This window comes from Siniperca chuatsi, linkage group LG2 (assembly GCF_020085105.1).
Source record: "Siniperca chuatsi isolate FFG_IHB_CAS linkage group LG2, ASM2008510v1, whole genome shotgun sequence".
NCBI classification, from domain to species: domain Eukaryota; kingdom Metazoa; phylum Chordata; class Actinopteri; order Centrarchiformes; family Sinipercidae; genus Siniperca; species Siniperca chuatsi.
Window position 1 is genome coordinate 2765824 of NC_058043.1, and position 25677 is coordinate 2791500.

The window sequence follows — 25677 nt, forward strand, 5'->3', positions numbered from 1 at the left end:
TTGCACAATTGTATGCCATGCTAGTTACTACACTGTGTTAGGTATTTAAAGTATTTACTTTCCCTGTGTTACTATCTCTCCACTGCAGCTCAGCAAGCAAACGCTGTCTGGGGAAACTCAAGAAAGGGACTTTTGTACTAAAAAGACTGTGACTTTGGAAGATACCCAGTTGATTTGTCTAACTCAGACTGCTGAAGACTCATATTAGCTTCGGATGAATTTTTATATTTTTTACACAGAAGAAAGACACAGGATTTTGTCCCCCACCGTTTCCATTGAAAACATGTTAGAAGGGGTTCTTTTAATGACCGGTATACATACGGACATGTGAATATTGTTTTAAGACAGACTTGGAAAACCTGCAAACCGATCCTTTAAGCCTTCGGCCCGTTGCATGCTTCCATAAGCTGGATGAAGTGCTGAAACATTTTGCACATGTCAGTGCAATAAAAGATTCTAGATTATATTATAACGGGTTGAGTGTGCAGTCTCTACCACGAACACCTGTGGTTCATTATAACTTTTCTAATTAACTTTCGGTAACTTTAGTTAAAACATCTGCAGTGTACTTTCACCACTTCCTGTTTGTGATACTAATCTGATACAACCAAACACCGATCATATGTCCACTTACTTCTTCGTCTGAGTTTGACCAGTTTTGGAAGTCAGATGCATAACACCACTCTGTTCTGGCACTGTCAAACTTTGACTTGTTGGCCCAAGTGGGGGTTGCTTCAAGGTGAAACGAGGTGTTGTTTTTTTGCCCAGAGAAAAATTCAGGGGATGACATACTGTTAGTTTTCTCTCCATCTAACCCTCTATAGCTGTCTTTCCATGTGTCTGGTCTCTCTCTTTCTATCTTTTTCACGTACACACAAACATCACACATTTGATTTCAATGCTCTCTGTGAGCAACAGCCTTAGGATATAAGCTCTGCTGTCAGACGTCTTTATCATCAAGTGTGCTGTATATCACTATCTTTAGAGTACACACCTCGCTGTATCTTTCCTCTGCTTTTTGCACTCCCTCCAACATTGCAAAAGTGGAGAGGAGCTTACTGCTGCAGACTGGCCTGTGGGTGGGTGAGTGGTTGGCTGAGAGAGAGAGAGAGAGAGGGAGAGAGGGGGTGAGAAGAGAGATAAAGAAAGATGAGAAAGATGGAGACTGGGAGCAGGTCAGAGGATGGTAGAAAGGCATAATAAGGCTTAGGTACACACACACACACATAGACACACAAGCAGAGAGAGAGAGGTAGTGTTGCTAGAGTGCATTGTGAGTGGATCTCAAGTCGTTTGACAGGCTATGATTTTCTTCTCTGCCGGTTTGGATTGCTGTTTAGTGGCTCGCCGGTGGTAGAATCAGAGAAACAGAAAGAGAAAGGCGAGGAGAGAAACGAGTGGATTTATCATCTTCTCACACCTGTAAGTAACTACAGTCATCTCCTACATTTGGCTATTGTGTGTGTCAGTTTCAAAATAGAGCTTCTGTCATTCAGTGTGTGTGTGTGTGAGAGAGAGAGAGAGAGAGAGAGAGTTTTCCACAGAGAGTTAAAGTGTGTTTTTGACCATCCTCGCGGATTTGAGTCTCGTGTAGGCGTGTGTGTCTGTGTCTGACCAGGATCTATAGGGTTCAATAAATGCAGTGTCATATATTTGCCATGGTGACTCAGCCATCGTTGCCACGGTGACGATGCCATTGTTGGGATACAGTAGATGTTTTTTTTTATTGCATCAGTGGGAAGCGTATGAAAAGCTATATATCTACTGTCTAACTTAATTATTTTAGTTGTATAAGGTTATGACACAAGAATCCTCCATGACATCCAGCAGTATCTAGTTTCACTCTTACATTACATCATATTCAAAACAGCCAAGGCATATTGAAGAAGCTGTCTCTTAATAGCGTCTTCATGAGTGACCACAGCTTCGTCATGATATTGAGGGATAATTGATCACCTTTTACCATTGATTGTTTTTGTCATGCTATGCCTTGATGTCGTTTCTGTATAAACTATATTCTCTCTGCTAGGTCCCGAGATAATCCCGCACCGAGGCTTCTCAGCTGTTTCATCCTCATCTTTTCGTAGTGTTCAAATTAAAACAGGTTGATGTTACCCAGATCACATCCCTCAGAGGAGAGTTTTACACTCACCTGTATAAAGTCTCCTCTATGAGTTTAATACAATTTTCAAATTGCAATTCCAACCGTTCCATGTCCCTCAACGGAATAGAGACGTTGTCCTTTTTTGCTCTTATTTTGATGTAGTGTGCATTACATCATATTAAAAGCTGTCTTAACTAGTTATATTTAAGTGAAACTAATTGCAGCAAATCCTTGGCAGCAATTTTGAATTAACATCTCACTCAGGAGGAACCTTTCATGCAAAACAGCTACAGCACAGCTCTGTCGTACGTTGGCTGCTAAGATACAAATCATGCAAATGTCAGTCGGCAAATATTTGTTTCTGAGGTTACAGGCTAGTTTGGTAACTGTTAGGTAAGCTTAAGTAAGTAATGTTATACTGTATAACATGATAGTCTTTCAGGCAGAGTTTCCAAAATACCATCAAAGGGTAACTTGTTCCCAGTTTGTGTTGATGGTTTGATGTCACACTGACTCCAAAGATATAAAGGAAGCAGTCTGTTAAATGGAGACTGTCCTCCCAGGAAAAACGACAGCATCAATTATTTCAGCTAGTGGCCAAAAACCACTTATGTTTACGCTCAAGTGGCAGCGCCATCTAGCGGCCGCAAGTAGTTGTGACTCTTGTTTGTTGGGAGCAAAGGGGGAAATAGTGTGACATCATTATAGAGCCACAAAGTCTGCAGAGGGACGACATCGGGTTGGATGCGAGAGACCGCCGTCTGTTTCCCGTTTTCCTTCTGACAGACAACGTTGGTTTCTTTTAACCATGACCACGACCGTTCCCTGACATTAACCACGTGGTTTTTACTGTAACCATGACGACAAACATCACCTGACCTTAACAAAGTCGTAATTTGAACCCAAACCACAATGTTTCCCCAACCTTAGTAGTTTATGTGCTTAACCTTACCAAACCTCAGCCATAGCTGTGTAAGATCAGAAAACACTTCTGATCTTCAGTTTTGAAAGGCACAGCCAAGTGATGTCTTCCTGCTGATTTTATTTTTAAGCACTCCAATATCAGGAAATATAATTTGCCTCCTGAAAATCCTCACCTTTGACCTCCCTGAGAGGGTGATCTCCTTCCAAAATTTCCCTTTTAGTGCTGTGAGGGAAGCTTGTCCTTCCAAAGTGTCTATTTCTGCACTGTTAAGCTGTATGTGGAGCTTGTCCTTCCAAAATGTGTGCTCATGCAGTATATTGTCATTCAGTAGAATGTGTGTCTCCCCCCCCCCATTAATAATATGAGATGTCCTTCCAAAATTGGAGCTTCCCCTCAGTTCTTGCTGAAATATCCACTTAAGTCTATATTTACTCCAAAAGTCTGGATGTCTACTTCTGGAATCTGATGTTTTGTTGTTGTTGTTTTTGTTTTGTTTCTTTAACATTTTATTTGTATATATCTGCTTTTGAAGGTGAATCATATCTGATTCCTGTATTCATACTCAAAACATGAATAAACTTGAGACAGGAGTCGTAAGAACGGCCAAATCGCCATCTGCAGTTCTGCAAACGAGAGAAATAATAATTGTAGCTGGAAGGTGAGATGGAGTTGGCGAGCCCAGGTCTGGGGGTCCGAGGGTGCAGCCGGGGCTGTGGAAGGGGCCTGTAGGGACACTTATAACGTTTGTCCCACTCTGTTATGTTTACAGATAGTTGGGAGCCACAAGGAAGTTGAAAAAGTGAGGCACTCATGTTGAATGGTAGATACAGTATGGTTTCCTATCGCATTTATTTCCACATGTTCTGTGGATCCAAACAGATCTGAAAGAACCTCATTCCATGTACTTTTTACTTGTTTCACATAACAAATATAAATATAACAAATGTGTTCTGTGTCATGTCTGACTTGGGTCAGGTGGTGTAAATGTATCTTACAGTCAGAGAGGAAACTGTCCTTCCTCTGTCCATGTATCTTACAGTCAGCAGAGGACAGGCTGTCATCCCTCTATCCATCCTGTCTCTGGCATTACTCTGTGTGTGTGTGCATGTGTGACAGTGTGTGTGTGTGTGTGCTATGTGTGTGTGTGTGTGTGTGTGTGTGTGTGTGTGTGTGTGTGTGTGTGTGTGTGTGTGTGTTTCTTGCGTGTCACCAGGCAGTGTTCACACAAGGTCAGGGGAGGATTTAGGATGGAGTTTGCACCAGACTAGCAAGCACAGGAACACACACACACACAACACATATTGCACGCTGCATGGTGCCAAACTCCTGCTAGAAAACGTTGCTTTTACTGAACTCTTTGACAGCTTGGAGTAGCTGCTAGCTTAGCACAGAAGCACAGTGGTTTTTAAATGTCAATGAAGGGCCTTTATTTTATTTAGTTGATATTGCTCTGCAATATACTTTAGTTAACAGTAGCTCTGGTCACTCAGGCACTGAATATTTATTTCCACCCACAGTGTCTAGACTTGCCAATGTTCCCATACAATCCCAGAAAAAAGACAAAGGCTTTTATTTAAAAAACTTGTTTGACGCAGCCCTTATAGCTGTGAAAAGCTTATGTGTTAAACTTAGCAAAAGTGCAATATAATAATAAACAACACTTAAAATACATATATACAGTAAATAAAATATATTATGTATTTGGGAGATTATATACTTAAAGTACATTTTGTAAAGGTGAATCCAGTCAGTTAGTCAGTTAAATGATTCGGATCTGTTTTTAAAAATGAACACTCCTAACTTTGCTGTTCATTGACTCCAATTAGTAACTGTTTGCTATTGTTAAACCTCAACACCTGAAAAAGTCTGTTGATAAACTGCACACGTTACAATCAGAAGACACACTGCCGAAATCACAGTAAAGAAAAGAAAATATTAGCTGTATTTTTACATTAAAGTCTGACCTCAGTCTTTAATGTAATCTATTTGCATGCTTACATCCGAAGTACCATATTGATACTCTGGTAACATGTTTTCAGAATCAAAATCTTGACCCCTAAGCTCAATAACACATGATTAAAAACATGTGAATGAAAAATATCTGACCTTCCTGTCTCAGTGACCTGAAGTTCAGGGTCTCATACTGGACAGAAGGAACTCGTCTATATATTGTAGGTCCAGGATTTAGACTGAAAGATACATTTTACACAAAAATCTTGCCTTGTTTAGACATATCCTCCTAAGAAAGCTGTGGCAGCGTGTTACGATAACAGTTGAGCAGTGGAGACCGAAAAGGAATTCAGAGGCTCTTTGTCTGTGGTCCCTGGTGATTTGCCTCAGCACTTTTGTTTTCAGTAACGCTGCAGCCAGTTTGACAGGTGCGAAAATGAAGCGGGACATTTGCTAATGGATCAGAGGTGTCGTGAGTGTCCCCTCTGATTTGGGAGATGCAGGCTGACTCACATCCTATTAGGAGGCCTCCAACTGGTAACTTCCTGAAAGTAATCAGTTACACATCACAGATTACCTGTTTCAATTTGCAGTCCAGTTTGTCAGAGTGAGTTCCTATCCAGTATTATGAGGCAGCAACTGGAGAACAGTGGGACAGCAGTATGGATGGGTTGTGATTAACATACACTTCTTCAACGAGTTTAAGTCATGGCAGCGAGCATCTGCCCTGCTGAAGTGTCCTCGAGCAAAATGCTACATAAGCTCATTCACTACGTAGAGACTTTTGAAACTGTTCAAGTCAGCTGTAATGCTTACAGGTAATTAACTGGTGCTTTGTTAGTGACCATGTCCTACTCACTGCTTGCTACATAGCATTCTGGTATAGTTTGTGTGCAACGTACAGATAGCCGCCATCCAGCCCCACTTTCAGGTCAGCTTCTGTTCCACAAGCTTCCACCAGCAGTTCACAAACCATTTTTGCATATAGTTTTTATTTTATTGGTCTTTTTGTAAATGTGATACCTTACTTACTGTTCTTTGCACAATGAGAGGTAATGCAGTATTTACTACTGTACTGGCCAGGACAATATGAGCACCTTGTTATCTTATCAAAGATAAAACAAGAATTATTTGCTAACATTCGATAACTGCTGCTCCTGAGAGGTTTCAGTAGCCCACTTACGTCTACAGATTCAAAGTATTACCGAAACAAGCCACCTCTAAAGGTTCAGTGTGTTATTCCTGGCCACATGCTCCAAACAAGTAGGGGGCTTCATTTCACCTCCCCCCCCCTCTGTCTCAGCCAGCAGCTACGTTTACATGAAATCTGTCAAATTTTAAGATATGTGGCAAACTAAGCTAAACAGTTAGACTACATACAGACAGCTTGTTGGTAACAATTCTCTGTTAGCTGAGCTAGCGCGCTGTGCTTGTGTGAAACATATCGCTTTCTACATGTTTCCATGTTTATGCTTGTTGAACAGGTGTATTCATAATACTATATATATTATATAGTATTAGATTTTTACTCGCCATGGTTTCATTGCACTTGCTGCTCTGCTGTTCGCTCTGTGCATGTGGAGGAGCTCCCGACACAGAGAGCAGCTGCAGCGAGATGTCTTTGACGTGACGTCAGAACCGCCAGAACTTCTCCACATTCTGTTGACGTTAGTTCATTTGTTGAATGTTTTAAACTAAAATTCTGGCCGCTTCTTACAAATTGCACCTTTAAGCCAAAATTACATTATAAACCTCAACAAACCAAATACAAAATGCATCTAAATATACTTTTAAACTCTGGTTTGGATCAAATAATAATTCACGTTGTAATTACATCCACAGCCTGCACTAATCAAAAGTTTTGTATGAACAACAATATTTAATGTAAAAGGGGTCTCTAGTGAGAAACCCACACAGCTCTACTGTGCGTTTTAAAATCTTTCAGCTTATTGTTTTGGTTTTCGCGGCCCGCGACTTTACTGTTTTGTTCAGTCTCAGCGCTCTCATCATCGCCGTTTCCAGCCAAGGCAGGCAGCTGTTTTAGGCAAACAACCTCTGATAAACCCACTGTGCACCACCTCCCCAGCACCAAACAACATACAGAGGAAGTTAGCAACTATCTGGTGAACACAGTGAAGCATCTAACCTCGTCAGGAACACAACCAGACACTTCAGACCCCCAGTGAAACCAAATGAAACTTCAAAACATGCCTTTTGCTTTTCTCATTTCTGAGGTGTGAAAATGGATCAGGATGTCACTAATGGAAAAGAGGTGTTGAAAATGTCCCATTAGATATTAGAGCTGTCAGGCTGAATAAAATCCTATTATATATTAATGCCAAGCTGTGACAGTCTCTTACCCGCTGGAGACCCCCCTTTGGTCTCTGACCCACAGCTTGGAAAACCACTGATGTAGTTTTATGTTCTGGTAGAAAATGCAGGGCTGTTTGTTAATGGAGGGGAGGCGTTATGGTGGGCTTTTCTAGTTTGTGGGCTGTCAGAGTGATTAAGATCTTCATATTCTGTCCCTCTAACTCTAACTCAAAAGGCCAATGCAGCAATAAAGAGGAAAGTAAATGTTTGATTTAGTCAACTGTGGTAAGTGCTGCAGCCCTGCTGGAGGCTTCCTTGTAAGGCTACACACGAGTAGTTGTTTTCTTTCTCTTGGTGCTCAGTATTGCACTTTGCTTCGCTGTTGCAAAGAAGTAGCTGTAATGAAATGTTATGCATGTATCACTGTGTTTTGTTTTAGCTAATATCAAGATGGTCTGAATATGAGGTCCAATGAAACAGAATAGCTCCTATAAACAGCATCATTATCTGGGATTTGCTCGGCTGGTTTTTATAGTGCCGCGGTGGTAAAGACGTGTTAAACGGTGTTGGTGTGTGTGTCTGTGTATTCGTTCACGCTGGATGTGAAGGTGTGATTACTCACTCCAGCTGGGGAAAGAGGCAGAGGAGGCAGTTAGAGAGGGAGAGAGGTAGGAGGGAGACTAAATCCACAAATAGTCGACACAAAAGAGATTTCCACTCTGCAGCTGAAAGAGACTAAACAACCTCCGAGATTGTATATTTTCTTTAGACAGATAGATCTCTATCTGTGCTGTGGATGGGCGTAGTTTGTGTGCCAGCTAGAGGTGGAGGAGACTTGGTTCCCTCCTGTTCTGCCAGCTGGTGCACCTGTTCCGAGTCTAGTTGATTGACTCAAAAGAGGGTCAAAGGTCAAAGCACATCCACCCACTGACTGGGATGGCCAGATGTCCCGAAAAATCTACAGTCCTGGTTTTAAAGCCGGCAGACTGGCTGTTTGAGTAAAAGAAGTACAGATGGCAGATGGCTGTGCTGCTTCCACTCCCCGTTGCCTCAAAACCTGCCCTCATGCTTTTATTTCATGCATGTAGAAAATAAACTGCACGTCACCTTTTCTAGTCAGTTTTCTCATTGTGATTGTGTCCTGAAGAACTATTGCCAGGCCTCTGTGGAATAGTTGTGTCTGCTTCTCAGAGACCTGTAAGAATCCACTCAGTAGTTTGCTCCGTGGCAGCGCTGCATTGCACAACATTTAGTAAATATTTGTTTTCATCAGTAAACATTTCCAAAATTAGAAAAGTATTCCCATTTTGTTTTTTGGTCTTTAACGCACCAGAATCTGGTCCACATTTCACACCAGCAGTCATTTTGTATGACATGATGTGAAATGCTTTGAGAGGTAGCTAGCTCTCAAAGCAATTAAAACTCATACATGTCCTGAAACTCATACATTTCTTGAAAAATGTTGATTTCCATTAGTGGCTACATGGCCAGATTAATCGGCTAGGGGACAAAAAAATGATAGTTGGGTCCCTGCTGACCTGTCCACACCCTCTGTGCATTATGTATGTACATGTCACCTTTAAGTGAACACAGCAGACTACACATGGCGGCTTCATTATTTGCACAGAGACTTATTCCTGTGCTGAAATACTACCTTGCAGCAGGTTGTCTGTGTGTCAGTTAGTTTGAGGCAGATTGATAAATATGTACTATTTGAACACAATACAACAACGTGAACTAAAATAAATCTCAGAACTAGATAGGGGCTCTTGTAGCCCCTTCGCCTGATTGGTATTCCAGCCTTGAATGGCTGCGATTGCATTCTATTAAATGCAATCGCAGCCATTGATGAATTGAATACGAGAGTCTGTTGTGCCTCACACATTATGGTAACGTGCCGTTCTGCACTTACCTCAATGAAAAATGACTTTCGCACTGGATCGGCTGAGTTAGCAGTTCCTCCAATCCGCTGCTTATTCATATATCCAGTTATCCGGTTTTTATCACCCTGATGTCTGCAGGACAGTATGCCTTTACTCCAGATTTTTTCCTTTGTGTTTCTGTAGCACTAAAGGAGAGTAACACACAAGCTCTCTTCTTCTATTGAGGTGAACTTGAGCCAAGCACATACTTTACTGTTTCCCCCAGCGGCTCCAGTGGCTGACAGTAAGCAGCCGGCGTCGAGCAGCTCTCTGGTGTAAATGTGTTTGTGAACCTTGCTCCCGGTACAGCTCCTCTCTCAGCCTGCTGCTGTAAATAAGAGCTGTGTGCATTTTGTGTGTCCTGTAATGTGTCTGCTGGGTTCTGGTCTGTATCGCCCTTTGGGCTTTATTAATGACGCTGGTGCTGCTGCTTTGTTTGAGGAGCACCCTCAGGAACAGAGTGTATTCTGACAAACATTTTTACAACCATTTATGCTATAAATGGACCTATGAGCTTTCCCTGAGCACAATGAATGAAACAAAAATGATGGACTTGCTTTGGCTTTAGGATACAACGTACTGTAGCACACGGTGAATTACAATAAAAGTGCACAGGTTGATGCAGACTGTTCTCGTGGATGGGTTCATGTGTTTACAGTGATTGTAATGTCTCAAAAGAAAGTCACGTAATCGTTTTCATAAAATACAAATATATAAATATTTTATACTCAATCATCCTGTATTGCCGAAGTTTGCTGCTGGAGATTTTCTGTTTCTTCAGTGTGTAAACTGTTCATTCAGCTAAATCTAATCCTTGTCATGCAGTTCCCAAACTTTGCATGTGACAGCTGACTGCTATCTGGTGATTTCTTTGATTATTTTGGGTCAGCATGGTGTGCAGGGAGCACGCTCAGTGTGAAGTGCCACATGTCCATCGATATTGGACGCCATGATTCCTTTGTGTGTGTGTGTGTGTGTGTGATTGTATAAACTGCAAATTGTTTTTCAATAATTTTATGTTTAATTCATGTATTCATTTATTCATTCCAACCCTGGCTCCTCTGATGTTTAGTTGAAATCATCACTTGTGTAATGCCTTCTTTGAGTGTACTAGTGACTAATTAACTGGCTATAATTGGGATTAATAGTTGTAGCAGACAGAGGCGTCATGCAAGCCAAAATTCTGGGGGGGGGACACCATTAGCGCTGGGGGGATGGAGGTCCTCCTCCAGAAAAAAAAGAAAATATTGATGCAATTTTCTGCAATTTGACGTATATATTCAAAGACTTTGTGGGGATTATTTTAAAACTTCACTGCAGTTTTTGTAGCTCAGTAATCCCCCACTTCATATTGGGGTTAATAATGTATGTTTATTTAGAGATTTTCATGTCAATGATTTGTGCTGTTATGGTTAGTGAAAATGACGCTCACTTCTACACGCGCGTCTACACTGCTGCCGCTTTTCTTGAAAAGAGCTAAATGTCGTCTGCTTCACCCAAACATTTTAAGGGGCATAAATTCACATAAAAAAGCAACAACAGCTAAGTGTAGGATTTTCATGCTTATTAACGTCTGTCTGCAAGACTCCAAAAGGAATCCCTTGCTCTCTCCAAGTTCACTTCCTAATTGCATTTCATTTTCACACATTCGAAAAAGGGATTAATGCTCTACTAACCACTTCAGCGACACACCGTTAAGCTGCAGCCTGCATCCTCCAGCATGGATGCGTCAGAGTGCCGTGTGCGTGCGTGTGCTCCTGCTGCTGCCGGCCGATTTCATCCTGCGACTTTCGGAAAAAACAGATACCATAGGGAAAGCGGGTGTGTGACTTTTTGAGGTATGATCTATGACATATTTAGAAGAATACGTTTGACTCATAATATAAAATGATCACAACTACATATTATAAAATAATAGTAATGAAATAAAATAAAAAATATCAGAAATCTGCTGGGCATGACGCCACTGGTAGCAGATGTGTGTTCATTTAATCAATTAAATCACCAATAGCATTAGCTTTACAAGATTTTTCTTACTTTTCTTTACTCTTTCATTTTCATTCTTCTCATTCTATTTTATCACTTGGGCTCTGCTAACTTGTCTCTTGTTTTTCACGTGTATTAGATGAAAAAATTAATTGATTAAGAAAAAAACATTATTAATAAAAATTATTAAAGTGCACTTTTGTCAGTCCTTAAAGATGATGTGTAAAAGCTTGCTCTCTGTTCCTGCATCATTAATGATCACATGCTCATGCAGAATTTTAATATGGACTCTAACAGAGTGTGTATCAAAGAGCATTAGCTTCTGTGTCCACTGGGCATCTCCTTAAAAACAAATGCTAAACAGATGCTGAGGGGAACTGCTGTGCAGGACTCTTGTTGTTGCTAAGCAACTACTGAAATCCATTTGAAATATGGCACTCTGGCTAAAAGTTGTAGTATTTTTAACCTTGAGTGCTCCAAACATACTAATCACTAATCACTCAGCACTGCTGCGATGGTGCAACAGGGTTTCCAACAGGAACTACTGAGAAATAGAAGCCAGTGCTGTGAAAAGGGCTTCCCTGTGGACACATTGCCTCAGCGTTGTATTAGAATTTAAAAACAAGAGGAAACCAACCTTTTAAAATGATACCATGTTTGAAATATTCTCTTATACCCTCAGGCACAGACTGCAAGTAGACATACAGATGCACCCATTATTTTTACCACTGGGGTGTTTTCTTACCTATTCTGTGTGATCTGGGGTGAGCTGTTTCAATCCCAGAAACGCAAGGTTTTAATTGGGCCTCTGACAGCCAGTAACTCATCCAGGAGAAACTAGAAAGGTAAACTGAGATCAGACTTGAACTGAAGGTTCGGTCCATCCGACCGAAGGTTAGATACAATTCTTTACTACCTACAAAGGAAGTCAAACCACAGTCGGGTAAGATCGCAATATTCAGTATTTTCCTCATGTGAGTTTTACTGATATAAACTAAATGTGTGGAAATCTTTGGGAATCTCACAATTTAATTCTGATTCTCGGCGTCATTATTCGAGTTAGAATCGATTCTCGATTCAAAATCAAATCTTGATTTAATAAATAGAAAAGGGGGCACTATGTGCCAAATCATTGACTTGAGTTTTTTGCTCACTAAATTGCAATATGAAACATAACCGGCCATTAAGCTACAGTAAATGGTCTCGATGAAGGTCACTATCTGACGAACAGAAAAAAGCAGAAAAGTGTGTGAGAGTGGAGAACACTGTGTCTGCTGCGGCGCTGCCACCAGTGAAGATGAACTACAAGATAACTCGAGTGTAACTGCCCCGGTGCTGCACTGCACCTTCGTCCTTCCGATTACATTACTAACGGCACACAATAAAACAATTTTCGATTCTGTGAATAGATTCAGAATTGTAGAACAAAAGAACCTGTGTGAATCTATTTTTTCACCCAACCCCATATAAACTATAGACATTATAAATGACAGGAGTGTGGACAACTGAAAAATCAAAGCCATTGAAACCATTTTGACTAGAAAAAAGTATCAGTGAAATGCCTAAAACGTTTTGTCATCTTTTGTACTGAGACAGTTGAAAGTTCATGGACAGAATCAAAACCAGGAGACCCAGGCTGTTACATGGTATCTACCTTAAGCTGCCGACCCCCATCCACACCCTCGGAAATATTTTTAAAGATTATGGAGTCTTGACTGCTGCGTTGGAGCTATCTGTTCTTCCATCTAATCTCAATAGCCACTTATTCCCGATCGGGGCTTAAGTCTATCCCAGCATGCACTGGGTGAACAGCAGAGAAACCTCCCGGGCAAGTCACTGGTCGACATCAGAGCTGCTTCAGCTGTGTTCGCCAAACTCTATGTAGTCAGATGACGTAGCTGAGTTTCCCAGAAACAGCTCCACCTCCACTGCAGCCAGTTATATAATGGTTCTAATGCACTGGGCCCTCCTGTATATCAGAGACCCGACACAGAGACAGACGGACGGAAACTGAAAGCCTGTCACTGTCTCACCAGGTGGTTCACTGCTCTTTTCTCCTCCTCCGCCAGCTTCACAGGCTTCCAAACCTCTGCATATGTGTGTTTGCAATTATGTATGCATGCATGAACACCTATATGCACGTATGCAGGTGCGTGTGTGTGTGTGCAGTCTGCATATACATGTGAATATCAATGTAATCATATCCCATGCATGCAGTATAGCCACATGTTATATACTGTATGTATGAGTGCGTGTGAGTGTAGTTTTTTTGGTATAAACCTCACCCACTTACAATCTCAGAGGACAGTGTGCATGTGTGTGTATGTATGTGTGTGTCTGTGTGTGTGTGTTCATAGCACCTGCCCCTCTGTGCAGAGGAATTTCTGCCTTTCTAGCTGTTCTGCCAAGAACTTAATGGACATTTAACCCCACTGCCTGCTGCTGAAGGCCTGTAGGGTAAATTAGAGTGCTAATAATAGAACAAGCTATAGGGGGAAGTGTGTTCCGGTCTGTGTGTGTGTGCGCGCACTCACCTGTTTATGCAGTTGCTGTCCCATCTCAGTTGAATCACCAAACTGTTGACCTACAGTAGCTAAACTATGCTGCCTCCGTTCTCGGAGACCCAAGAGGAGCCAGTGAAACATGGCTGCATTTAAAGATGCTGAATATTCCGAGTATTTTATTAGTTCATTAGTGATCATGTTTGCATGTGCATGAAAAATGTGATTAAGACAATCATAGGACTACAACTAACATTCATAAAATCATTAGCAATTTTTTCACGTTCCCAGAGCTCAAGAAGACATCTTTGATTTGCTTGTTATCTCCAAAACCCAAAGAAATTCAGTGTACGATGATATAAAAAGGAGAAAAACTGCAACTCCTCAAATTTGAGAAGCTGGATCCAGTGATTTTTTTGTGCATTTTTACTTGATGAATGACTCAAATGATTCTAAAAATTGTTGCCAGTTAATTTTCTGTCGACTAATCGATTAATCAATTAATTGTTTCAGCTCTAGACAATTATATTAGTAAACCCAGGAACATACCACATCACACCAAAGCTGATTATATACTGTTTTGGGCAGAGAGGCGGCACTGAACTGCAAAAGAAATGTTTGGTAGTTCTACATGGAAGGTCAACAGGAGTAAAATCTCCAAAGAGTTGGACCCTTAACAATTAAACTAATCAGGCTGGATTTTTCCAACCATGATCCTGTAGCAGAGCAATGGGCCTCTGAACAGAGAGGACTATAATTAGCTAAAGTTAGTTGTTCACTCTTTGTTATAGATATTATTAAGTGTCCATAATAGTGTCCTCTGTGTCCCAACCCCCCCGTCTCTCTACAGTGGCAAAGAAAATAGTGCAGCTCAAAGCCAGAAGGTCAAGGGTTTGATTCCTGCCTTCTTTGTGTGTTCTCACTAAATGTCCAAAACACTTGTGAGGTAGGAATGGGCACTGTAAATGTGTTTGTTGATATAAGCTCTGTGATAGACTGTGATCTGTTCACAGTGTTTCTCTGCCTCCTGGCAAATACATGCTGGCATAGGCTCCAGCTCTCTCTGTGAGGCTAAACAGGAATAAGCTGGTAAAACAATGAACACATTCACCTTAACTGTATTACAGTGTGAGTTGTTATTGTTTGAGTGCCAGTGCCAGCACAGAACAGGCCTCGTTGTTACCTCGTGGCTGCCAAAGAATGACAGCTTACTCAGCTTCTTCACGAGTTAGACAATATGAATCTAGTGTGCCGAACAACAGATGAATGTAATCCCTCTCTCTCCCCCTCTCTCTCTCCCTCCATCAGAAACACAAAGTGGATCTGTTCTACAAGGTTCGCCACGTGATGATGGAGCTGATCGACCTGAGGAGGCAGCTCTTGTCCGGTCACCTGACGCAGGACCAGAGCCGAGACGTCAAGCGACACATCACCGTCAGGCTGGACTGGGGCAACGAGTGAGGCTACGAGCACACACACACATTATTTATACACACATTCACACACACTGACACGCATGAGCCGAGAAATGTAAAGGGATGCAAAGTTGAGAGTGAAAGTTCATTCTTGATCTTGGAAATAGTGGCTGACAAAACAATCTCATCACAAGGTTCATTTATAGTATATTATTTTTTTTCAGTGTATAAATGATGTAAAGTTATTATAAATGCACAAAGAAACACATTACCTACACACACATACAGACACACACACACTAGCGCATATGGTTTACAGTGATAAAGCTTCTTCTGCACTTGTATCCACTCTTTAAAAGAAAAATGCTTTTCACCAAGTCTGTACTGTATTAGTATGTTGCTTTTTAAAACGGCGTGCTCCCCTGACACAGGTCAAATAAAAGTATGATTGGAGGCAGGTGGATGAAGCCGTACTCTAGTGGTTGAAAAGACTCATGAGAGCTTGTCAAAAGGCTGATGGAAAACAAATGAAATGGAGAGAAATTGCCTGTTGACTTGGGATTGAGTTATTAATACTGGAGAAATGAAAGGTGGGCGGCCCAGGACTGTAACACAGGTTATTTAAAGCTCCAGTCTGCTGTTTCTGGGGAAGAGACACTGACTGGGAGGTGTTGTGTGTGCTCCCAGGGACGATGCGGATGATGATAATTATTAGTATTATTAATTATTAATTATTAATATTAAATAATAATTATTATTATTAAAGAGATAGTTCAGATTTTTGACACAAATATGGAATTGCATGCTGGTAGTGATATTAATGCATGTGTAAGCTGAGGCTAGTGGTCCTGTAAAACAGAGATATTCTAGCCTATTCTAGTTCTAATGGACAAAACCTGACTGAGAACTGAGCTAACAAACATTTTAAGCCACAATTGCTCTCAAAAACAAGCTAACTAGGTGCTGCTTATCTCGTCTAGCAGATCACTGCTAACTCAGTCCCCAGCTGGCGAGAAAAGTAACATGTCAGACACAAACTAGCAGCAGCCGAGGCGCCAGCATTAGGTTATAGCCTGAAAGCTAATTCACACCGAAAGGTAGCGTGAGACGCAAACAAGCACCACTGCATCTTCTTCTGTTGTGGATGTTTAATTATTTATTTTACATTAAATGGCTTGAAGTGTTCTGGTAGCTCTTTCAAATTTGGAAAATTAATCAGCAGTTATTTTGATAATCATTTAATCATTCAAGTCACTATTCTACTTTATTTCTAGTCACTGTTACTACCTCAGAGGTACTCTTGGCTTTATTGTATGAAAGCTAAGTAAAATGTCCCTCAGCCCTCAGTTCTTAAACTTTATCAGCCAGGGAATAATGTGTTTCCTCTGCCCTTGGAGCCTTGGTTAAACAAAATTTACTGGCCCTCCTCTACGACCAGTAATACAGAAACATTTAGTTTCTCATTCACAGTTAAAGAAATCATTTTACCAAGAATATTCTGCACTGTGTCTTTAAGACCAAGGTCAGTGGTCTGTAGGTCAAAGATGTGGTTGTTGAGATTGAACAGAAAGTAATCCTCAGGAACAATATCCCTGGAGGCCACATCTAAAATTACTTTAATATACTGTGTGTGTGTGTGGGCGGGGGGGTTAGTGGATAGGTTTCTGTTCTTGTGTCCATATTGGAAATAGTCTACAAGTTTTCTCTCTCCCTCCCTCCCTCTCTCTCTCTCTCTCTCCCCCTCAGACACCTGGGTCTGGACCTGGTGCCAAGAAAGGAGTTTGAGATGGTGGATGAAGACCAGATAAGCGTGTCAGATCTTTATAAGATGGTAAGATCTTTATGTAGTGCAGGAAGTATCTACTGTTCACACACTGGATAACCTTAGAGTATCTGAGTAATCCCAGCTGGGGTGAGGGTATCTCGTGTGAACAGACCTGAATCACCCAGTTATCCCGGATTTCATCGCCACCTCACAACTTTGCCCCAGGTCTGAAGAAAAGGGTCTTTGCAAACAATTTTACCTGTAATTTTAAAGTCCATTCAGAAAGAGATGCACCATTAATAAGAGGTGGTAGACACAGTTAAACTTTGATTCATATCAGATCAACCTTTTAATCTGATGAGCTTCATGGTTCTGAATCAGGAGCCGCAGCAGCAACTGCTCCCTTGTTTTTCACTATAAAATATCAGGACATAAAAGTCACATTAAGTGATTATTGAGAGTATGTGATGAATGGTATTAGTCTCTATCAGTGACCAAATATTTTAAGCTTGTCAGTGAACAGTGACAAGTTACTGTGTTAAATGAAAACTAAATTGATATTTTCTAAATTAGAGAAGATCTAACAGAAACATCAAGGGAAAAGCTGATGTGTCACAAAGACATTATTGTATATTTACACATTATTTATTTAAGAAGATATTATCACATTTTCTGGATTAAACACTCTGCTGTGCTGGTTTCACGTTGGTGATTGCACGTTGGATTTGAGTGTGTCTACAGTTGGTGTAGTTTCAAATCAGAGCGCAGGCTGGACGGTGAGGTTTGAAGGCCAGATGCCTCGGCAGCTGGTGCCGCAATCATGGACTGATTGGTACAGATCAACAGCCTCATCACCTTTCTTCAAATATTTTACACACACATAATTTCAGTGAAAGTCTTCCCTGGTGATGTCCTGGTTTAAAAAAAAAAAAAAAGGAAATGGAAAAATAAATGAATAATATAGAGTTGTAACTAAGGGAAGGTTTGTTGTGTCTGCTTCTGCTGTAAATCAGCCACCTGTTGGTATGTTCTGATTCCCTCTCCTGCTGGCCGTCCCTCTCCGTCATCCCCCTACTTCTGTTGTTTTTCCTTTATTGTTGTTCGTGTGTCAAATGCTGCACACGCAACTGTTAGCTGCCAGCCAAAACTCTCTATTTATATGAAGAATACCACTTTAAAGCATGGTGTATGCCACCCCCATCACAGATATATATCCATGTATAACATGAAGGCTAACTGAGCTTATATGTTTTTATTTTAGCACATTTGCAGTCAGCACATTCAGTTTCTCTCTCGGGAGGTTGCCAGTACAACCGCAGTCCTCTACTGGTGGCTTCAGGCCACTTCAGTAGTAGTTCATCAAATCAACACTCATACATACCTGCAGATATAAGGATCTGAACCAGTGACTGTCAAATCACAATCCTGCTTTTGTATGATTTGTAATCTGTAATGACCCGTTATGATTCTGCTCACAACAACATACTGTTGTTAATAATTGTGGCTGCTATTTGAGTCCTGCATGAAATGTCAGAAATAGTTGAGAAATTATCTAAAAAATTCTAAATGTCAGAGGTACTTAGCATTTTCTTTCATCTCAAAATTACTGATAAGACGTGTCTAGGCACTAATGTCAGGAACTAATGGTGAAAGTATTTTTTTTATATATTCAGATGTGAAATATGCCACCTCATATGCCAAATGTAGGCGTTACTTTAAAAATATGGTATATCTCCAGCAATCCTTTGTTCTTCTTATATCCATAGTATGGATGGATAATCTGTGAGTCAGTATGTGTCAGATTTCCATGGCTGTTTTAAGAAATATTGAACGGGAAAAAACTGGAGCTACTTAATGTAGGAGTGAGTTGCTGCAATGTGAGGAGTATTCTTGGTTGTTCATGGTCTCTTATACTTGATGTTCTGTGTCTCACATCAGTCCTGCTTTAAATAGCTGAGCCGCACCAGTCTAACACTGTAGTCGTGGTGATTCCCCCTTTGTTCTGTTGCCTAGAGACTGATCTGGAGACAGGATGAGAGAAAGAGGAAGAAACAGAAACAGAGAGATACAGTGGTAAAGTTGATAGATGGTAGGATGGAAGGTGGGGAAGAGCGAACATGCAGAAAGCGAAAAAAACATGACAAACATCTATGGAGTAGAAATGGCCTTTTTCAGTTACATCAGGTTTTATTTCAGACCCAGAATGTTTCCTTTATACAAGTGTACATTGAGGAGAATAACAAGAACAAATAAAGACAAAGAAAAGAAAGTTACACAGGCGAGAGAAATTATAATTCAGATGCTTCCCATTTATTTCAGTAACGGAAATCACTATTTCCTTGTGTTTCGGTCTCGGTTGTTAAATCTGATGAAATGGTCAAGATGAAGAAAACACAAGATAAGATAAAATTAAACTTAACTGATCCTTGTGGTGAATTTACATTAATGCAGCCGAATAAGATTCAGCACTGGAGAAAAAACAACAACTAGAATACAAAGAGGGCAAAAAGAAACTTTCCAAAATAATACAGTAGGAAAAAAATCTATTGCAAGATTATTCACTGTGAATATACAAAAACTATTGATTTATAATCTGTTGGCTAATCATAATGTGGATTATTTATCAGAATATGTTCGCTTACTTAAAGGTATTCACATGTTTTCAAATATGTATAACCAAATTAGACATATAAAAATGTCAGTATGTGTATAATATCACATCATTAATATCAATATGGATAATAAAAAATATTATTAATAGGGTATCCAATGACATATACACAGGGAACCTCTAGAAGGAGGTCTGTCCGTAGTAGATTGTCCATAATGTGCAAACATATGTTGTATTTGCATGAACCAGCTGCCATGAAGGCCACTCTGAAGATATTTTTCTTACACCAGTCGTATGCATTGAAGCAGCAAAACATTTCTGATTGGTTACCGGGTAAAATTCAGTGTTAAGAAGGCGATGAGAAAGTGGCTGCAGGCTGGTGTTAATGTTCTGCTCAGGTTGGAATATTTGCAGATGGCTTGCATTTGACAGTCATTACTTCAATTCATCAAACAGGTTTTCACTTCTTGCTCCCTCCCTTCTCCTACAGCCACTAAGAGATTTAGAGAGACAAGTCGGAGTAATGAGTCTCTGGGGCGTTTAAGCATTTTCATCATCTGAGGGAGAGAATGAAGAGAACAGAACGCAATACAATAGAGAAGAGCAGCCAATAACAGAGCTGAAACAGATTAGAGGAGGAGAGGAGAGGAGACAAGCAAAGGAGGAAAGGAAACAAGGAGAGGAGAGAAGGGGAGGGAAGGAGAGGAGAGGACACAAGGAGATGAGAGGGGAGGAGAGGAGAGCAAATTAGCAGAGGAGATGAAACGAGAAGAGAAAACGAGGAGATGAAACGAGAAGAGAAAACAAGGAGAGGAGATGAAACGAGAAGAGAAAACAAGGAGAGGAGATGAAACGCGAAGAGAGGGAATGAGAGACGACAAGGAGAAGATAGGAGACAAGGAGAGTAAACAAGGAGAGGAGAGGAGAATAGAAGAAAGGAGAGGAAACAGTGAGAGGAGAGAAGACAAGGAGAGGAGAGGAAATAAGGAAAGTGAGGAAATGAGAGAAAACAAGGACAGTAAAGGAAACATTGAGAGGTGAAACGAGGAAAGGATACGAGACAAGGAAAGGAGGAGAGGTAACAAGGAGAGGAGAGAAGGGGAGGGAAGGAGAGGACACAAGGAGATGAGAGGGGAGGAGAGCAAATTAGCAGAGGAGATGAAACGAGAAGAGAGGGAATGAGTGGAGACAAGGAGAGGAAACAGTGAGAGGAGATGAAACGAGGAAAGGATACGAGACAAGGAAAGGATATAAGAAGAGAGCAGAGGAAACAAGGAGAGGCGATGAGGAGAGAACATGATAATTACCACCTGATGTAACGTTGTCTCTCTTCCACAGCATCTGTCCAGCAGACACAGTGTACAACAGAGTACCACACAGGTAATGTACTGCAGTAAAGTGTGTGTAGTTCCATAGGTGTTAAATACTACTGAAGTACAGTTTGAGATACTGGTACTTCACATGTGCATTTCCAGTTTGTGAGACTCCATCTGAACCACCTGCAACATTAAGACACTGCTAACACATAATACTTTCTTAATTCAACTCAAAGAGAGTCACAGGCTGTACTGTTACTATGTTGCCGAGGTGCTTTTTATCATTAAAACTTAACCTTCAGTAAACATTTGAATGCACCGTCTGGACATACATGACAATATTTTAGGAAAGTGTCCCCAAACGTAGCTCTGGCAGCACAAATAATAGAGTCCTTAAAAAGGTTATACATAAAGAATTTATGCAATCAATACGTTTTAGTTTTTAGTGCCTTTTACTATTCAAAACACGTAAATGTAAATATTCATGAAAAGAATTTGAAGGGTTGTGTTATATTTACAGGCCTTTACAACTGCAGTCCATGGCATCACATTCTGTGATACTTTCACACAAAATTGGTTTAGTTGTTAAAAGTGATAATGGAAACGATCTCTTTCATTAAATATACTCACATGCCCAGAAGCCGCTACAACCACAGTCGTCTCCTGTGGGCCACAGGGCAGTCAGGGGTTTAGTGCCTTGCTCAGTGGCATCTGCATAGTTAGCCTAAAGTCAATCTCTTAGTCTGCAAATTCAACCTGGAAACAGTCCAGCACCATATCACTTCACAAACTGTCGAGAATTACTATCAGTGAATGAGATCTTGTTTGTTTACGGTAACTATGCTAATGTTCCAGAGTTTATATGCTAATTTATTATTAATATTACATTTCTGTGAAGGCTGCAAGGCCCACATAAAACTTTCAGTTTTCCCGTAATGCTTGTTTTGTCGTGGATTTCCAGGGTGACGGTACCCGGCAGCGACACGGGGAGCCGTGCCGAGTTCCAGTACCACACCACCTACTGGTCAACCTGAAGAGCTTCACCTACAACAGCATAGGAGAAGACACTGACATATTCTTCTCTCTGTATGACCTGAGAGAGGGAAAGACTATCAGGTAGAAAAACACACACACACACACACACTACTACAGCTTATGTGATCAAGACTCTTAAATCATTTTTTGTTTTCTGGATGTTTTGTCGGCATGTTTTGGCTTTTCTTGGACTTTCTTTCAGCTGGTTTTAATTTCTTTGCTGGTGTGACTGTAAAGCAGGACACAGAATAACTCCTTTGTAGCCTGGATTCTCAGGCCTCATGAATCTTAAGTCGAAGATTTTGTTTAGTGATTTTTGCCCCTCTCTGTGCTGATTTATTTGTTACAAAAGAGTGATCACTGATAAATTCATCACAGCAGCACAGAAATCCAAACTGGATCCACCTAAAGTTTTAAGAAATAGTTTACACAGTCAAAGAAAGAGTTTCCCTACGGGGATCAATAAAGTATTCTGATTCTGATATTCTGATATACCTTAATTGGTGAGTTGATATCACATGATAAAATAGGAAATAATATTTCGTATGTATATTGGTGTAAAACAAAAGCAAAATTGCAATCATGCAGTTCATTCAGACAGCAGTCTGTGTGTTTAAGAGATCTCTATCTTTATCTTCTCAAGTCAAAATCTGCTTTATTGGCATGACCATAGGTAAACCTGCAGTAACCGATGTTTGGCCACTTGGGGGCAGCGGAAACAAGTTGTGAACACAACATTAACATATCATCCGCTGTTTAAGATGAACTTGTTAGCAAACAGTTGATTATTTACACATCCAGCAGTTACGGAGCAACATGATCCTTCATCAGGAGTTGTGTTTGTGTGACCTGATGAACGTCAGTCCAATATTCTCTCTCTGTTAGCTCAGTTTTTGGTCTCCACCACCTCCTGAGGGAAATATCTGGCTCTTCAGCTGCTAGATGCTCCACTATGTTCACCAGCTGCTCTCTGACTGCGTCTGTCTGCTGTTTGCTGCTGAGCAGCTCGTGTTCAGCGGGTTTTCACAGCGTTTTCTCCGAAAACGACGCTCTGAGAGCTGAGAGGGAACCAGAATGGTAGAGTTGCAGCCGGACAGATAAACAACGAGCTGAAACTCACTATAAAGCCCCGTAATGTCGTATGGCGAGGTGCTATAGGCAGGTATGTGGACCCAAAAGCAGATGACGAGGAAGCGGTAGTAGCTGGATGATTACCCTGTTTATTGTTGGGTGGAATGCAGGCAAGAACAGGCAGAGGTGAGCAGACAGGCAATGAGCAGACAAAATCCAAAATCCAAAAATCCAAAATCCAGAATCCAAAATCCAAACAAGACAGGAGAACAAAGAATCCAAGATAACACAGTCACGGGCTTGGCAAGGAACAACACCATGTGTACAACAATGATCCAACACAGAACAAAGAAAAGACCCAGACTAAATACCCAAGGGGAGGTGATATAACAAGACACAGGTGCCAACAATCAAGGGAGGACCAACAATCAAAACTGGAGGGAAAAACACAGACAGGAAGTAAAAACACAAGACACACAAGGGAAAGAGAATACTACAAAATAAACCAGGAAGTGACAACACCAAAACTACAACACGTAAAGCCGAGGGGTTAATTCTCTGTAGGTCCATCACTACCAGAGACCCCATTCACATTGTCATGTTGTTTTCACATTGTCATTTGAAACATTGTTATTATAAAAACACTGATTACAGACGCTTTAAGTACAGTACTGCCAAAGCATTTATCCTTTCTCTCTGTGCTCTCCACATAACCTTTCACCCACTCTACTCTCTCTCTCTCTCTCTCTCTCTCTCTCTCTCTCTCTCTCTCTCTCTCTCTTTCGCCTGACATATCGCCTTCATAATAAGGAACAAATAGTGGCAAGTGGCCACACAGAGCTGCTGTGAATAATACATGACCCCCCACCATAATGAATGCACATCAATTATGCATTAGTGGAGTAATCACAATTGGTAGGCATTGCTAATGTCAAAAATGAGGTTGATGTGGGCCAGCTATGATGGCATGATGGCACGAAGGTGTGTGTGTGTGTGTGTGTGTGTGTGTGCGAGCGTGCATGTCTGCATGTGTGTTTTGTAGGTACGTAGCAAAGTGCAGTTCAGTGTAGAGTTAATGAGAATATTATACACAAATGTTGATGTTTGAGCAGAAAAAAGGAGAACTAATACCTTTGGTGTACATGTGCTTTCTCTGTGTGTGTGTGAGTGTGCGAACGTGCTTGTTGTGTGTGTGTGTGTGTGTGTGTCTGTGTGTGTGTGTGTGTGTGTGTCTGTCTGTCTGTCTGTGTGATAGAGAGAGAGAAAGAGAGGAAATTGGTCCCTACATGAAACCGAGACGAGTTCAACAAAACCTCCCTCATCTTTTTGTTCATTTTGTTTCTCTGTCTCTTCATTGCAAACTAGAGGCTCTGTCCTCTCAGAAAACACACACACACACACACACACACACACACACACACACACACACACGGCCCACAAATACATTTGACCTTGGCAGTCTGTTTTCAATGTCTAGTCTGACTCAGCATTGGAGTCTAATGACAAGACCTGCTCCTCTGAGACGCTCAGATGGGAGAGGAGAGAAAAGAGGATGAGAGGAGAGAGGAGGAGAGGTGAGGGAGAGAGGAGAGGGGGAGGAGAGGAGTGGAGGACAGGAGAGCTGAGAGGAGAGGAGGGGGTTTAGGGAGAGAGGAGGAGAGGAACTCATGGCTGACAGTGACTTTCCAAAAAACCCTCCGGCTATTGAGATTTTACTGACCCACTGAGACTGTTTGCCCTCAGAGCAGCTCCGCCTCTGAGAATTATCTGTGCAACTACAACTCTAATCTGTGTTTATGTGTGTGTGTGTGTGTGTGTGTGTGTGTGTGTGTGTGTGTGTGTGTGTGTTTCATGTTATATCCCAACCTGAAAGCACACTACCCCATGGGGACTTGTGGCAGAGACGGCTTTATGAGGGTTAAGACTTGGTTTTAGGGTTCAGGTTCCACTGAGGTTAAGGTTAGTGTGAGGGTGAGGGTTAAGGTTAGGGTAAGGGGCTAGGGAAGGCATTATGTCAATGACTGTCCCTCACAGGGATAGTGAAACAAATGTGTGTGTTTCAGTGTGTATGTGTGTTATCCTTTGTGTCTGCCACTTGCTATTGTACGTCCTGTAAGCACCATAATCCCTCTGGAATGAGATCGAGGCAGAGTTTTGTAATGTGTTTGGATCTCAGCAGGTGATGTCTCTCTTTTCTTTGGTCTCCTTCCCCAAAGCCCTCAGTGTGTCTCTGTGGGGACTTGAGAGAGGAAGTGAGACCTTCCACTGATTTCTCCTCTTGTCTTTCCGCTCAGGTGGACTGAAGACTCAGTTTTCTGTCTTTGTTTGTGAAGGAGGAGTAAGGAAACAGTTTCATATCATTTGTGTTGTTTGTAGAAGCAGAAGACTCACCTCCAATTCTCTACTTTTAGGTTGTCTAATTTGACATTGTCTCATTTCTACAGAACATAGATTTAGGGTTTTGATCTTGCTTGTTTGAATTCATTGTAAGCAGGTTATACATCTTTGGTCAGGATGCTGAAATGCTCTAGTAAACCTTGATCAGTGTATTTTAGCTGTGAGGTTACAGACTAACCAGCTTCACATTGATGAGCCGTTTAGACAACTAATTCTTTGTTAACATCTGGGCTAAAATGAGGCTCTGCAGCGCTTCAAAGTGAAAGTTCAGGTTGTGTTTTTTATTGTGTGAACTTGTCTCGCTTCTTATCACTTGGTCTAAACCCAGATAATACAGAGAGAGCCAAAACAAAAATCAGAACTAAA

The 25677-nt window shown here is 41.1% G+C and overlaps 1 protein-coding gene across 17 annotated transcripts in view; it reads left to right on the forward strand.

Annotated features, from left to right (window-relative positions):
• Window positions 1-25677, forward strand: part of LOC122869858 (dedicator of cytokinesis protein 3-like) — a 189469-nt gene that overhangs the window by 114926 nt on the left and 48866 nt on the right. For 16 of the 17 annotated variants that reach the window (XM_044183299.1, XM_044183326.1, XM_044183316.1 and 13 more), the window contains 4 exons: window positions 15010-15158; window positions 16863-16947; window positions 20831-20872; window positions 21770-21924. In XM_044183299.1, the coding sequence (XP_044039234.1) occupies window positions 15010-15158; window positions 16863-16947; window positions 20831-20872; window positions 21770-21924 (431 nt within the window). Of the gene's footprint in view, window positions 1-1114; window positions 1423-15009; window positions 15159-16862; window positions 16948-20830; window positions 20873-21769; window positions 21925-25677 lie in introns of those variants that run through there. The other variant, XM_044183291.1, reaches the window with a different exon arrangement.